Source organism: Citrus sinensis, chromosome 3 (assembly GCF_022201045.2).
Source record: "Citrus sinensis cultivar Valencia sweet orange chromosome 3, DVS_A1.0, whole genome shotgun sequence".
NCBI lineage: Eukaryota > Viridiplantae > Streptophyta > Magnoliopsida > Sapindales > Rutaceae > Citrus > Citrus sinensis.
In genome coordinates this window covers 21,667,994-21,683,123 of record NC_068558.1, presented here as the reverse complement: position 1 = coordinate 21,683,123, position 15,130 = coordinate 21,667,994, and the positions used below count along the sequence as shown (strand labels likewise).

General features: G+C 32.9%; 2 protein-coding genes across 4 annotated transcripts; both read left to right on the top strand.

Annotated features, from left to right (window-relative positions):
- Positions 1–692: 692 nt before the first annotated feature.
- On the top strand, positions 693–10,864 carry LOC102624759 (uncharacterized). 3 transcript variants are annotated; one of them, XM_006494549.4, is made up of 12 exons: positions 693–897; positions 1,075–1,153; positions 1,240–1,327; positions 1,468–1,617; positions 1,916–2,047; positions 4,750–4,900; positions 5,015–5,035; positions 5,150–5,224; positions 6,200–6,259; positions 6,748–6,812; positions 9,907–9,997; positions 10,469–10,864. In XM_006494549.4, exons 1-12 carry the CDS (start codon positions 808–810, stop codon positions 10,511–10,513), a joined length of 1,047 nt encoding a protein of 348 aa, XP_006494612.2. In that variant the 5' UTR covers positions 693–807; the 3' UTR covers positions 10,514–10,864. The 3 variants fall into 3 exon arrangements, with proteins under 3 accessions (XP_006494612.2, XP_006494611.2, XP_006494613.2); XM_006494548.4 differs by having other exon boundaries at positions 694–897; positions 5,015–5,053; XM_006494550.4 differs by lacking the exon at positions 5,015–5,035 and having other exon boundaries at positions 694–897.
- A 115-nt stretch (positions 10,865–10,979) lies between these two features.
- On the top strand, positions 10,980–12,211 carry LOC102626289 (uncharacterized). Its single transcript, XM_052437849.1, has 2 exons — positions 10,980–11,450; positions 11,924–12,211. The coding sequence occupies exons 1-2, from the start codon at positions 11,315–11,317 to the stop codon at positions 12,091–12,093; spliced, it is 306 nt and encodes a 101-aa protein (XP_052293809.1). The 5' UTR covers positions 10,980–11,314; the 3' UTR covers positions 12,094–12,211.
- The last annotated feature ends 2,919 nt before the right edge of the window (positions 12,212–15,130 follow it).

Sequence of the window (15,130 nt, the reverse complement as noted above, 5' to 3'; positions counted from 1 at the left end):
GGTCGGGTAAAAAATCGAGTAAGAATATTAAATGAGTCGAGTAAGAATATTAACTAAGTCGAGTATATGGTCGGGTAAGAAGTCAAGTAAGAATATTAAATGAGTCGAGTAAGCATATTAAATAAGTCGAGTAAGTCGAGTAAAAATATTAAATGAGTCGAGTAAACATATTAAATAAGTCGAGTATATGGTCGAGTAAGAAGTCGATTAAGAATATTAAATAAGTCGAGTAAGCATATTAACTAAATCGAGTATATGGTCGGGTAAGAAGTCGAGTAAGAATATTAAATGAGTCGAGTAAGCATATTAAATAAGTTGAGTAAGCATATTAAATAAGTCGAATATATGGTCGGGTAAGAAGTCGAGTAAGAATATTAAATGAGTCGAGTAAGCATATTAAATAAATCGAGTATATAATCGGGTAAGAAGTCGAGTAAGAATATTAAATAAGTCGAGTAAGAATATTAAATAAGTCGAGTAAGCATATTAACTAAGTCAAGTATATGGTCCGGTAATGTGTCGAGTAAGAATATTAAATGAGTCGAGTAAGAATATTAAATGAGTCGAGTAAGCATATTAAATAAGTTGAGTATTTTTATTAAGATTACTTTTGTATTTTTCCTTATCTTTTTAAGTATATATGTGTAAAGCTAGCAATTTTAATATATGGAGGTATATTTTGGGTATTTTGAGGGAAAACAGGTATTACCCACGCAATTCGCTCCTCGCTCTCTCAGTATAGGAAAAGTCCGACACAGTTTTAAGCTTCAGCTTTGGAATGATTGGAAGTTGCAAGTAAAGGGAATAATGGCTGTTGCTACTGCCACATTCCTCGTCCTTCAGCCCTCCTTTTCTTCTCCATTCGCCGTCACCCCCTCCTCCAAACTCACTTTCCCAGTAAGTTTCCACTAAGAGTAACTCGAAAGTCCTCGACGTAATTATCCATTCTACTTTGTCGGATTTTATTCGTAAATAATTTTTTTTATTAGTAACGTAACTAATTACACTGAAATAAAAGATGTTCTGCTCTTATGAGTAACCAAAATTGTAATTTTTGGGTTATTTTTTTGGTAGAATTATAGCTCGCCTCGACGTAGAATTGGTTTAAGTACAGTGGCTTGTACTTATGTTGCTTTATCAAGCAAAGGCCAAGGTGTATTTTTCTTTCTCTCTATTTTGAATCAAAGTACCAGTTCATTCAAGTTTTATGTATTGCCTCAAAATTGTGGACTTTTTCAGGTGCATTTGATCCGGAGCTTCGCTCAGTGCTTGAACTTGCCACTGACTCTGAGCTGTATGAGCTTGAGAGAATTCTTTTCGGCCCAAGGTGATCCACCTAAATAGAGTTTGATTTGGTTTTGTTGAATTATTTATGACAGCAGAATTTTTATAATTAAGCTGTTAGAGACTTACTGTATTGAGTAATTTGAAATTCTTTTAATTGTTTTGGGTTATGTGAATCTTCAGCTACTTCAGTCCTCTGCTAAAATCATTCACCAAGAGAGCTGATGTGGACTATGTCATGATTGAACAAGACCTTGAGGAGCGAGAGGATTTTATAGCATCTCTTGAGTCACGGTTTTTATTCCTTGCTGCTGATGCTCGGTCTACTTTAAGGTAGTTAAACCAATTGGTTTTTGTAGGCGGAGATTTATGGTTTCTTCCATTAGTATTGTTGGCTAGGTCACTGATTACGTGGCAATGCTAAAGCGTACTTCCCTTGAATTAAAAATTGGAAAATTTGGTTATGTTTCTGATGATACCGTTTGAATCTGCTTTCAACTATAGTGCAGATATTTTAATTTCCTGTTTCGTCATCTGACGTTAGGTTTACTAAACTAAGCATGGAAGCTTTCTGACATCAAAGATTTATTTATGATTGATATCTAATTAATTTCACCTGTCTTCCATATAGGGGTTGGAGGCCTTCATATAGAAATGTCTTGCTTGCTGTGAGGAAAAACTTGAACATTCCTTGCTCAAGCAAATTGTCCACTGAAGATCTAGAAGCTGAAATTTTTCTTCATCTTTTGCAGGAGTATGCAAGGTACTATTCTGGCTAATTTTCTCACTGCTACTACATATTTGTCAACTTGTGAAGAATTCATTTCCATTAGATATTGGATATTTTTGTACTAATTGATTTTTCAATTGGAATAACAAATGGTTGTGAATAAGGAGTTCTGACAATTCTCGTTCATTTATCATTGTGTATGGTATGATTTCTATTCATAGAAAGGTATTTTGGATGAATTTTTTTAATAGAATTGGTTTCTCTCTTGTTTTTATTTTCTTTGTGGCCATATAGTCCACATATGTATTTCTTGTTTTTTATTAATACAGATTAATTTCAAAGGAAGAAAAAAGGAATGGTGATTTAGATTGATTTTGAGAAGGCTTACGATCATACAGATTGGAATTTCTTGAATTTTGTAGTAGAAGCCAAGGGTTTTGTGCTAAAATGGAGAAGTTGGATAAAAGTTGTCTTCAATCTATGAATTTTTTGGTTTTCATCAATGGTTACCCTAGGGATCGTTTCAATCCTACGAGGGGGCTAAGACAAGGCAATATTTTATCTCCTTTTCTATTTATTTTAGTAGTGGATGGTTTGAGCAAATTGATGGGAAAAGCTCTTGAAGCAAATATAGTGAAGGGCATTGAAGTTGGTCAGGAAGACAATGGTATCTCACCTCCAAGTTGCTAATAATACACTCTTTTTTTCTTTAGGAGAGATTTAGATGATAGATAATCTTCTTAAAGTGGTTGAAGTTTTTAGTCTTATTTCTGGGCTTAATGTGAGTAAAGCTAAAAGCTTTGTTGTGGGAATCAAATCTACTGAAGAGAAAGTGAATGCCTTAGCCAATCAATTTGGCTTGTCAATAGGAAGCTAGTCTAGTAGGTACTTAGGTCATCCTTTAGGAATTAATCCTAGATCTTTAATTTTTTGGGACACGGTGGTGGAGAAAATTGAAAGAAGACTTGAAGGATGGAAAAAGGTCTTTCTTTCTAAAGGTGGCAGGCTTACTCTAACCCCCTCTGTGTTGTCGGTTCTTCCTATCTACTTCCTTTCCTTGTTCACAATTCCTAGTGAGATACCTAACATAATAGAAAGGTTGATTAGGGCCTTCTTATGGGAGGATTTTGATGAATCGAACTGCTCTTACCTTGTTAGATGGGATATAGTTTCAATATCTAAGTTTAAAGGAGGGTTAGGAATTGGAAATATGGTGAGGAAAAATAGAGCCCTTTTATCTATCTAAATGGCTGTGGAGATTGAAAAAAATTCTCTTTGGCATTTGGTGATTAGAAGTAACTATGGCCTCTACTCAAATGGTTGGGACTCTGATGTGGTTAACAATAGAAGTCTTAGAAGCCCTTGAAAAGCAATCTCAAAGGGATATCCCTCTTTTCTTTCTCACATTAAACTAAGTGTGGGAAATGATAAAGACATTCGATTTTGGGAGGATAAAAGGTTAGAAGATTTTTCTTTGTGTGTGTGCTTCCTTCGCCTCTATAGGCTCTGTCCTACAAGAAATGTTTCTATAAATTTTTGTACATCTTCGTCTTTTTTGAATTGGCATTGGAATTTCACTTCAAAAGAAGCTTGAGTGATGGTGAGATTCAGGATTATGCTTCTCTCTTGGAGCTGTTGAACAATATCAATATTGATGAAATGAAAGAAGACAAGATTGTGGAGTTTGGTGACATTAGGATATTATTCTTGCAAATCTTATCTTAACTGGCTGATTAATGATGTCTCGTTGGCTGACTTTTTACCCTCCAAAACGATCCAGAATGCTAGTATTCCTCCTAAAATTCAAGTCTTTTTGTGGGCTTTGGCCCAGGGAAAATTAAACTGGGAAGTGATTCAAATAAAGTTACTTAATATGTGTCTATCTCCATCGTGGTCTGTGATGTGCAAAACAAGTATAGAAACGTCTAATCATCTTTTTTTTCATTGTTTTGTGGCCTCAAAATTGTGGAATAGGTTGTGCAAAGAGGCTAACATTTCGTGGGTCATTCCCGGTTCTTATCACTCTATTCTTTTGGAGAATTCCTATGTTTGTGGTAAAAGAAAAAAGGCCAAAACTCTTTAGACTTGCGCTGTGACAGCTCTGTTTTGGGTGATATGGTAGGAAAGAAATCTTATTTTTGAAGGGAAAAATGCAGATAATATTGAAGAATTGTGGGATAGACTCTGTCTTCTGCTTATCCTATACATCAACTTGCTTTGCAAAAGTCTGGCAAATTGTTGACAAGCAGAGGAAAATTATTGTTTGTCCTAATTTCTTTATGATCTTGACAGCAGTTTAAGGATGCCCGATGGACATAAAAATAACTTTTCATTGAATTCCAATAGTTTTGGGCTGACATCTATTGATGAAAGTTCATTAACGTATATTTAGTTATATAAGTTGATGTGCCGTTTAGGTTCTTGATTGTAGTAGAGCTTGTGCAAAGGAAATGAGTCACGTCTATCATGTTCCCCTATTCACGGGCAATTGATGCATGTGTTTGATATTACGTAATGTCTGTTATATTCCTGAAGTGGTTTTGCAGTTTTGCTATTATATGTTGATTGTACTATGTTCACAGAAGGATCCTTTGCTTCTTATGAAAAATTAAATTTATTAAAGGAGTTTTGCTTTAGTGAAAACAGACTAGATTTTCTTTTTCTTTTTTTTCCCCCCATTTTTGGAGCCTTTTTTACTATACTTTAATGATTTGAAACAAGTTCTTTTTGTTTAGTGAAGAATCTGGTGTTTTTCCGGGCTCATGGGAAAATTCTGAGGCTTCTGATGCTCAAAATAGTCTAGAACTTGGGCTCAGTCAGTGGAAGGTGCAAGCTCTTGCTGCTTTTAATGCTGGGGCAGTGGAGCTCAAGTCAATGATGTTGAAGGTATATTTGCTTCATTTATGTTACTGAAATTTGAGGATATATCCAATTTCTTCATTATAAATTATTGATCCCTGTTCTCATCTTTTTCATCTCTTCATTTTTCTTTTGTTCTAGGGTGGTGGTATATATACTTTGGTAAAAATTTATCAATTGGTAGGAGAATTGTTGTCAGTTTGATTGTTGTTTGTTGATTTTCTTTTTCTTTGGTTGATTTGTCATATTTCTAAGCTAGTTTTCTTCTTGTATTAGTTAATGAGGAATTTATCAGGGAAATTTTTTCTGGAGGCTGCCAACTATCAAATAAAGAAGGAAGTTCTCAAAAAGGTGTTGCCTCACACTCTGAAATGAATTCTTAATTTTGATTTTTACTGTTAGAGAAGTATTTAACATTTCAGCAACTGGATTTGTGTGTTCTGAAGGTCCTCATTGTAGGCATCGATCTATGTAATTTTAAGCTGCAATTTTACTTTATGTTTCTCTTACATCAACTAAGTTTGTGCAGAAAATGTTGCACGCATGGATAATCCTGTGAAAATTTCCCTTCTAAATTTGGGTTTCATTTCTTAAAACATGTAACTTATAAAGTAGAGTTGTGCATACTTTATTCTATATTTTTTTCCTTTAACCTAAGCAATGCTCTTTGCACGTTCTTGAATGCAAAAAAATGTATGATATTGCATACACGTGTGATAAATGTATATATGGTACATATACATGTCCGTGAGGTTGGCTTTTGCATGCATTATATGATAGTATATAACTCATAGTGACACATGGTAATTGATGTTTTTCCTTAACTAGTGATACCAATGGATTGGAGAGACCCTAAGCTCACTTTCTTTGCAAATGGAAGAACTCTCCCAACCCCCTTGTGCCTACATGTATAGCCCGTTTGGAAGTGTGGTGAGGTAGCTAGGCTGGCAAAGCCCAGCTACTAAAGTGTTTGGTAATACTTGTAGTTGGGCTTTGACAGCTTAGTAAATTTTTGTTCTCAACTTCTACTCCACAGCTATAACTTTTACTCCACAGCAGCTGTAGCTTAAAAGCTACAACACCTCACTCCTAAGCACACCCGTAGTTTATCAAAATTTAAAGATCTACGATATGTAATGAAGACATATTTTGGCTAAGTTGACCATATTTTCTTAATGATGCAAATTAGTGGTGAATTGCCATTATATCTATAATGGTAGATATCCTTTTGTACATTACTTTGCTATTTTGGCTGTGTTATTGTAAAATACTTACAAGCATGGTGGCAGGTAAAACTTAACTGTCCTCTGCTTTCACCATTTTCAGGGTGGACAATTGGCTGCCATTAATTTGGAGTCCAGAGCAGCCTTGCTTGCAGCAAAGCAGGTAATAATATCATTATTCATGATTTAATTTATTTAAATGTTTTATACATTAGACTGATGGAATGTTTGGAACTTTTAATCTTATAGTTGTGAATCTGTAAAAGATCTCTCTTTTCTCTCTCTTGATTTTGGGATGTTGAAGATCAAATCGATTATTTTCTGCCTTTTAGCTCTTGATGTCCTTTAAAATTGATGCTTTGGCACTATGGTTTTGATTCTAAATATTACATGCTACAGTGGACATTAGTATTTATTAAAGACGTAATTTAAGTTGGATGCTTACATCACAGAACCTATTTTTTCAGTTGAATATTTAGAATAATGAATTTTAGAAATATAATAAGAATGGTAATAAAGAGTTGATTATTCATAATACAGCCTCTAAATAATATTTACTGTTATACCTATGTTAATGCCAGTGGACAATAACTTTGTTTAGTATCCTATTCCAGCTTTTGTGTTAGTTTTAACATTTTTGTTTGTGGACAGGGCTTTGCTGGTGCTGCAACAAAATATCTTGGTTTAAGGAATATGGTGGCATTACTTGGCCCAGTGTATTGACTCTCTTGCTTACTACATTTAAACTTCCAACCGTTCCTGCATCTTGACTACATTTAAACTTCCAACCATTCCTGCATCTTGTTTTGTGATTTCATAATGGATAATGATACTTGCGAAAAAAGTTGCACAAAATCACTAAAGACAAAAGAGATATATTTTATGTCCTTAGTGATTTTTCGCAACCTTTGTTATCAGTACTCTTTCACAGTAGTAATTCTAGGAGACATTCTTCATTCAGTTATGTTGAGATTACATGTACATAACTAAATGGATATAATAGTGCACATAGGATCCAGTAAACTTTTTTCTTCCCAAAATGCTTTTCTTGTTAAAGTCTTTGGAAGATGAAGCACGGTAGAGCGCAGACAAGGAAGGGTAGAGTTTTATGGAGACTCTGCTGGAAGTAGATGAAGCACTGTAAAGTGCAATCAAGGGAGGGTAGGGTTTTTATGGAGACTCTGCTGGACGATGAGATAGTCAGTGATAAGAAGAAATGGAGTTTAATAAAGTTCATTATTCTTATGGTGGGTCCTGATATCTTGATTCTTCAAGAATCCAAGTAAGAAATTATAGGTAGAATATCCATTTAGTTATGAGGTATTTTGATGGTGAGAAGTGTCAGGGTGATTGTGGTATTTTGTTGGTTTAGTTTATTTAATTCAGATAGGTTGCTTTTTTGTTTCCCTCAGCTCTCACTTAAAATATTTCACGAGGAATACTGTTGTTGTATGTATTAGACAGGAAGCTGTAGTCCAGACTTATTTCAGACCTATGTCCCACAAAGGTATCAATGAGACATTAATTTTTAGAATTATGCTCAATATAAATTTCTTAATTAGTTCACATGTGAGAAGCTCTCCGAACTTTGTTATTAGCTAGAATAAGCTAAAAATGAACAATACAAACAAAGATAAAGGTAACTTTTTTTCGAAGTATCTTTGGGTGTAGAGGAGAAATATATACCCATTACCTGAAGCAATGATGGAGGATACATCAGAAATAGCAAGAGTGTGAAATCTGAACCTGAATAAACTAATAATTAACCAGTCAAACAAGGATACAATGTTTCATGGACGTGTCTTGTTGTGATGTCTTTTGGTTGTAGAGGAGAAATAGATATCCCTTACTGGAAGCAATGAGGGAAGATGTAAGCTATAACCATCCTCTTTTCTAGGGTATTAAAGAGAGGGAGACATTCAGAAATTGAGTTGTTAGAGCAGGAACCTATTCTCACCAAACAAATTGTTTTTCTTGAAGGAACACCCATTTGCCCAGGAGCAAATCTGGTGGTCAATTAAAATGGAATTCATCTAAATTAGGTGGTTTTGGGTTAGGATGTACATGTCAGAACAAGTTCTGTTTATGACAGCCAGGTGGGTAAGGATGGCTTGGTTGTTTTTAGCTTACGACATTTTCTGCACGTCTTTACATTTTACTTTCAAGCTGGTCATCATATAGTGGACTGACTGATCTCTTTTCTTTTAATAGAATTTTCATTATTACCAAACAAAAAAATGGTTTGTGCCATAATTTTGGTATGAAGAGATGAATATTGTGCTAGTTTGCTATGCCAAGAAGAAAAAATGAGAGTTCCATGCATATCATAATGAAGTGGTAACTAAAGTTGGTAAGCTTTTAAAAGTCCCTGAATAAAGAAAGTTGATTCCAAGAGACTATAAAAATGTGAGTATGCAATTATGCCTATTTGTAAACAGTTACACTGTTGCAGGCCATGATGTTCATTTGGTCTTTCAACTTTTTATGTGATCTGTTTGTTGGTGAGGAATAAACGCAAATTCTTGTTTAATTTGCAAGACTTGTTACGAATGAACAAAGTTTAAGGTGTAGGGCTATGAACCTCTTTTATAGTGTTTGAAAGGTGCCTTCTCGAAAGGATCCAAAGTGTCTTTCTCTGAGAAGCAAAGTGGCCTCCTCAGATTGGTATAGTGACTTTCTAGGAAGCTACTCTGACAAACTTGCAAGGCTGAAAATAACAGTGACTTCCTAGACAATGGGCAGTTGCTGACATTAATTGACCAATGCTCAAGTCAATTTAGATAAGAAAGATTTTTATTTGCCAAAATAGATGGAGCTTTCAAATGAGAAGCTCTAAAGTAAGAAAGAGAAATTCTACGTTATGAAAAACGATAATGAGAGTTGAAGGAGGTGCCTTATAAGAATTTTGATCCATTTGCCATTTTTCCAGTGGCCATCATAAAGGCTTAGACTGACCTAGACTACTTTTTCACATCGCACATGCAGAAAAAAGAGGGCATGCATGCAACCTTTCCAGTGGCCATCATAATAAATGTGCCTGTTGTCAGCAAGGCTGCTTTGGTCATCAATGCAACGCATGCCTTTTTTTTATTTTTATTATTATTATTTTTTTGAGAATGCAAAATATGCCTTCTATTTATATTTACTTATTAGTAACGAGTCTTTCAATGCATTCTTTGTCTTGTACATCATACCGCACTCCTTTATAATATTTTGTATTGTTTGTACCTAAGCGATAGCTTTTAGCTTAATTTTGTCCATCATAATAAATGGCACATGTTAATTCGCACCTTGCTGATTTGCAAATAGGCAAACAACCGACGTCATGTTTGAATTCTCTGTAATGGATAAAATGGTAAAAGAGTAAAAGTAAATAAATAATCTCTTATTTTTATTTTTTTTCTCTTCTTCTTTTCACCCTTTTTTTACCTTCTTTCTTCCTCTTCTCCATTCACTGTGAAAGTGGGACGCCACGAACCAGCAGCACTCAGCCAATCGACATGGCAGCAGCCTTGTGTGGTGGCAATAATCTGGGAGCCGCAAGACACCGCCGTATACACATCATAGAGGACACACTTATAGCAGCAATTTTTTTATTTTTATTATCTTTTGAGATCAATTCTCAATTTCTTGATTGCTGTCAGATTTAATTACTAAAAAGTTTTGCTCCATTCTTGGGCAAATGTTTGCGTCAAGCTTATTAACTGTAAACGTTTTGTAGTGTTTCTTGCTCCCACTGTGTTTTGTTGTGGCCTTTCTTGGGAATTCCCTATTCAAATACTTTTTTATATATATTGGTATCTTGTGCAGGCTTTGGGGAACATTTCTGGCAGACGTTGTTATTCAAATGCTTGGAACTGACTATGCTAGAATATTGCGAGCCATTTATGCATTTGCTCAGGTAAAAGTGTTTTCATATCATTCTTGTTTAGATAGGGAGGGATACATTTAGGTGTTCAGTGATAGGTATTTTGTATATATTTTTTAGTTTATTTATCTTTTGTATACTTTCTTATACCTTGTCTATGACTGCACTGATTTTACTTTTTCATTTTGAAGAAATGTTATTTAGTGCATTCATGATTTTGCATTTAGGTTTCCTCTACTGGAGATCCCAATTAGTGAGCATAGCCATTGAATGGCTTGAATTTTTTCTTAGTTCTTGTCTGGTCTATACAGTGTCTGGCAGTTCTGATGATCTTTTGTAATCTGATTTCAGAGGTTTATGTTAGTTTTTTTTTTCTCTTTTTCTTTTTTCATTTATGTTTTGGGTGATTGTCCTCGTGGATTGCAAATCAACAGCATTTGAAAAAATTGTATTTTTGACATGCATGATGGTTTTCCATTTTTACCATTGTTGTTTTTGCTTCAGATTCGTATTACTCGCACATATAGGTTGCCATCAGATGATGAGTGAGGAATCTGGGAATCTCAGGTCGTATTTTGAATGTTCGCACTTCTCAAGCGGGACTATTGGAGCTCTTCAGGTGGCATTTGAGTGTGATGAATGTTTCCAGTGTGACAATGTTAGCCTGATGTAGCACTTCGCTGCAAACTAAATTCGCTTTGTAAATGAATTTTGAAAATGGAATGTCTAATTCTTAGAAATTGGCGCAAGAACCATGACTTTTCTTCTTGAGCATCAAAACTGAATTTGCATGGGTGAAAATGATTTATAATGTGAGATCTGTACCTAATAAACCATGTAAACTTTGGAATTTTGGAAACACCAAATTACACATAAACTAAACATATCTTATTATTTTTATATTGTGCCTCAATTCTTTCCTTTGATGTACTGGAATATTGTAAAAGTAGGGCTTTCCTGCAGAGAAATTATATATATATAAAAAAAAAGTTCTATCCCACCCAATATTCATAATTTTAAACTGAGGAGTTCTTGATTTTCTCCTTGGTGAATTGGTGATAGAATAGTAATAATTCTGAAATTTGTCAAATTGATCATATACACAATGGAATCATCGGGATGTTTTTTGAAAAGTCTATAATTATTCTCCTTCCGGCCAGAACCAATTTAAAAGACTTTTAATTTAAAAGTTCAAGGGATATTATAACAGAATACCTAATTCCATTATACAACTACTGTCCGGCTGGACAAATGCTCTTGCTCTAGAGAACAAGAGTCCTGCCAAAATCAGCTGACATAATCGAGATCTGGCAAGCAAACATCCTTTGTATAAATGATGGTTATGAGAATATGGCATGCAAAGCTATGGGAATCTCAGCCCTTGTATTGAGGATTCTCACTATCTTACTTTCAGCTACCTGTATTGCTGTATTTCTTACCGACACTTTCAAGAATGAAGATGGTTCCAAAAGTACATTCAAATCAGGTATTAGTTTTTAATATATTTTTATAATAAGTCATTGTTAGATGCGGATATTCATACTTTATAAAGAATTTTTACAATTTATAAAAGGCAGGTATCTGTACCTAAAATGAATTTTCTTTTAATCCATTACTTAATTATAACCTTTAATGATAAATGAAGATATGTTTAATCAACTGCCGTGATTGGAGCAAGCCTATTCGTTGTTGCAGTTGCCTTTCACTTTAAACTTACTGAGCACTGAAAAGACGTTGATTATTGGTCAATTCTTGCCAGAGTTTGACTTCTAGAATTCTTCTATTATCATTAGTTATTATTTACCAATATTTTAGACATTACGCATATCAATTTTTTTTTTTCATTTTTCTTTTTCATTCACGTTATTAGCTTCCTTCTGGCATCTGGCGTTGGTGCCGGTTTTGCAGTTACCTTTGAGTTCAAAAAAGTTGTCAATTTTTTTATTGAGAGCCTTATAGGAGCGGGTATTCCCCAGGCGGAAGAGGCGAGGTCTGCCATTGAGAAATTCTTTGACAAAGCTTATATCGCCAATGGTCTTCTGCTTGGAGCTTTTGCCTGCACGGCTGTTGTTTCTGTAGTTTCCTCCATCAATCGCCCCCAAAGTACCAGTTCAGGCATCTTTGGATGATAATATTTTTCTACCATTCTTCTGCCTCTTAGCTACTTTGAATTATAAGAAAATGAAATTTTTATATAACTCCATCTTGAAAATGAAATAATTAATGAAAAGTATTCATTATTCATTTTGATTTTCTTCTTCAGGTATTATTGTCCACAGCAATGTAATAATAATAATTCAATAAACCTTCCTGTACACTACAAGAAAAAACAATTATTTCTGAGATTATTTGTCCTCGGAAAAATTCTTTTCCGAGAGACTTATGCCGTATCGTATTAAGTTTTATGCAGAATTTCCGACGAGCCGTTCGAAGAAAATTCTATTATTGGAAATGGCATTAAATAAAATAGCATAAAGCAATTGATTAATACTCCAATTGTAAGTTGCCCTCAAAACGCAATATACGCCGTGGGAAGTATGTTTCTTTTCTTTCTTTTTTTTCTTTTAATTTTTTTTCACTAAGTGGCGGTTTAAATTTATTCAGTATTACTATTTCATATACTTTTTTTTTGAAGTATCTCTATTATAAATGTTACATAACCAACAAAATAGTGATAATGAAGAACACTCAAGGTAGCTTAGTTAATTTAAAAAATTCATAGATATCATATCCACCATTCAAAGCACAAAAAATATTAATTTTATATTATCTTTTATAGAAAAAGTATCTCACGATATATACACAGAATGATATGATCATATTTTGATTATGTTCAATCGTTCACTAAAATGGCTTCTTCTTTCTTTGAATCGCTTGCCTCAACCTCCATCTCCATTTTCATCATCATCTTCGTCTGTCAAAGTAATGTCCTATATGAAGGAAGAAATTTAAATCAATATTATTATCAAGTCAGGAACGGGTATGACCTTTAAAATCATCTTCGCCTATGTTATCGCCTATGTTATCATCTTTGTCTATCTTTAAGATTCTTGATTTCAATTGTATAAGGAAAAAAGGAAAGCCACTAAATTGAAGAGTCAACCTACCATGCAGCGCTGTATCTCATACAGCGTTGGCATGCAACCAGTACAACCGGTTTTTAACCGGTTAATAAAATAAAAATTACATTTTTATTTGTTTTTAATGTGAAAAAAATTATTAAAAAATTTTAAAAAAAAAGAAAATAAAATTGTAATTAAATGAGGAAAAAACTTGTGATAATTTTAAATTTACAAATAGTACAAAAAAATATAAAAAACTATAAATATGTCACAAAATAGTTATATTTCTACTTATTTTGTCACATTCCAATATTTATAATACGTGTTTTAAATTATTTTTCAAATCCCTATTTTCTTGATGATTTATCAAAATTTTGGTACGTTATTCCAACTCATTTTCTCACTAGTTTTTGGTTATATATTTCTACTCATTTCAATAACTTCCAGCTTTTTAGGTGGATATTTCAAGTTTATTTTTATATCTCTACAATCTGTTACACTTTATCTAGCTTTTGGTAAATTGTTCCGATTTATTTTTCCACCACTTTTTAGTTCTATATTTCTACTATTTTTATTGAATTCCAACATTTTGGGTAAATATATCAAGTCTAGTTTTTAGATCTCTACTTCCCATTTGAATTTATTAAATTCTTAGTAAATTATTTCAACTTTTGGGTTAATTTCTTCAACTCTTGTTCCCACCACTTTTTAGTTCTATATTCATACTCTTTTGATTGAATTCCAACATTTTGTTTGGATATTTCGAGTTCAATTTCTAGATTCCTACTTTCCGTTAGAATTTATCAAAGTCTTGGTAAGTTGTTTCAACTCATTTTTCCACCAATTATTGGTTCTATATTTCCACTATTTTCATTAAATTCCAAATTTCTAGGTGATATTTCAATTTTATTTTTTATATCTCTATATCATGTTAGACTTTATCTAGTTATTACTAAGTTGTTCCAACTTATTCTTCTACCACTTTTTTGTTCAATATTCCTGCTCTTATTATTGAATTATAATATTTTGGATAAATATATTAAATTTACTTTTTAGATTCCTACTTCGCGTTAAAATTTATCAAATTCTTAGTAAGTTATTTCAATTATTGGGTAAACTTCTTCTACTCTTGTTCCCATCACTTTTTGGTTCTGTATTCCAACTCTTTTCATTGAATTCTAACATTTTGCTTGGATATTTCAGGTTCATTTTTTAGATCTCGACTTATTGTTAAACTTTATCATATTCTTGTTAAGTCCTTCAAACTTTTAGGTTATGCTATTCAACTCTTGTTTCCACCATTTTTTAGTTATATATTTCTACTCTTTTTATTTAGTTCTAATATTTTTCATAAATGTTTCTAGTTTATTTTTTTATCCCACTTATTGTTGGATTTATCAGATTCTTGGTAACTCTTTCCAAATTTTAGGTTAAGTTTTTCAACTCTTTTTTCCACCACTTTTTGGTTTTATGTTCCTACTCTTTTCATTGCATTCGAACATTTTATGTTATATTTCAAGTTCATTTTTTAGATCCTATTTATTGTTGAAATTTATCAAACTATCGGTATGTACTTATAATTTTTGAGTTAAGCTCTTCAATTGTTGTTCCCACTATATTTTGGTTTAATATTCCTACTCTTTTTATTGAATTCCAATATTTGGGTGAGTGTCTCAACTTTATTTTTTGGTTCTCTACTTTTCATTAGAATTTATTAAATTTTTGTCCAGACATTTCAACTTCTAAGTTGACTGTTTCCACTTTTTTTCCTACCATTTATTGGTTCTATATTCCTACTCTTTTAATTGAATTTCAATATTTTGTATAGACGTTTCAAGATTATTTTTTAAATTCCTACTTACTGTTCGACTTTTATCAGATTGTTGATAAGTTTTTTCAAATTTTAGATCAAGCTTTTCAACTCTTTTTTTCCACCACATTTTGGTTCTTTATTCCTACTTTTTTAATTAAATTTCAATATTTTATGTGGATGTTTCAAGTTTATTTTAAAGATCCTTATTCACTATTGGAATTTATCATATTATTGGTAGATATTTACAACTTTTGGGTTAAGCTCTTCAACTATTATTACCACCACTTTTTG

Excerpts from the sequence above, each read along its gene's own strand:
- LOC102624759 (XM_006494548.4), top strand. The coding sequence starts at position 808 with ATGGCTGTTGCTACTGCCACATTCCTCGTCCTTCAGCCCTCCTTTTCT. Across the intron at positions 1,328-1,467 it reads AGAATTCTTTTCGGCCCAAG|CTACTTCAGTCCTCTGCTAA; the intron begins GTGATCCACCTA and ends GTGAATCTTCAG. Across the intron at positions 9,998-10,468 it reads CCATTTATGCATTTGCTCAG|ATTCGTATTACTCGCACATA; the intron begins GTAAAAGTGTTT and ends TTTTTGCTTCAG.
- LOC102626289 (XM_052437849.1), top strand. The coding sequence starts at position 11,315 with ATGGCATGCAAAGCTATGGGAATCTCAGCCCTTGTATTGAGGATTCTC. Across the intron at positions 11,451-11,923 it reads CAAAAGTACATTCAAATCAG|GAGCGGGTATTCCCCAGGCG; the intron begins GTATTAGTTTTT and ends AGAGCCTTATAG.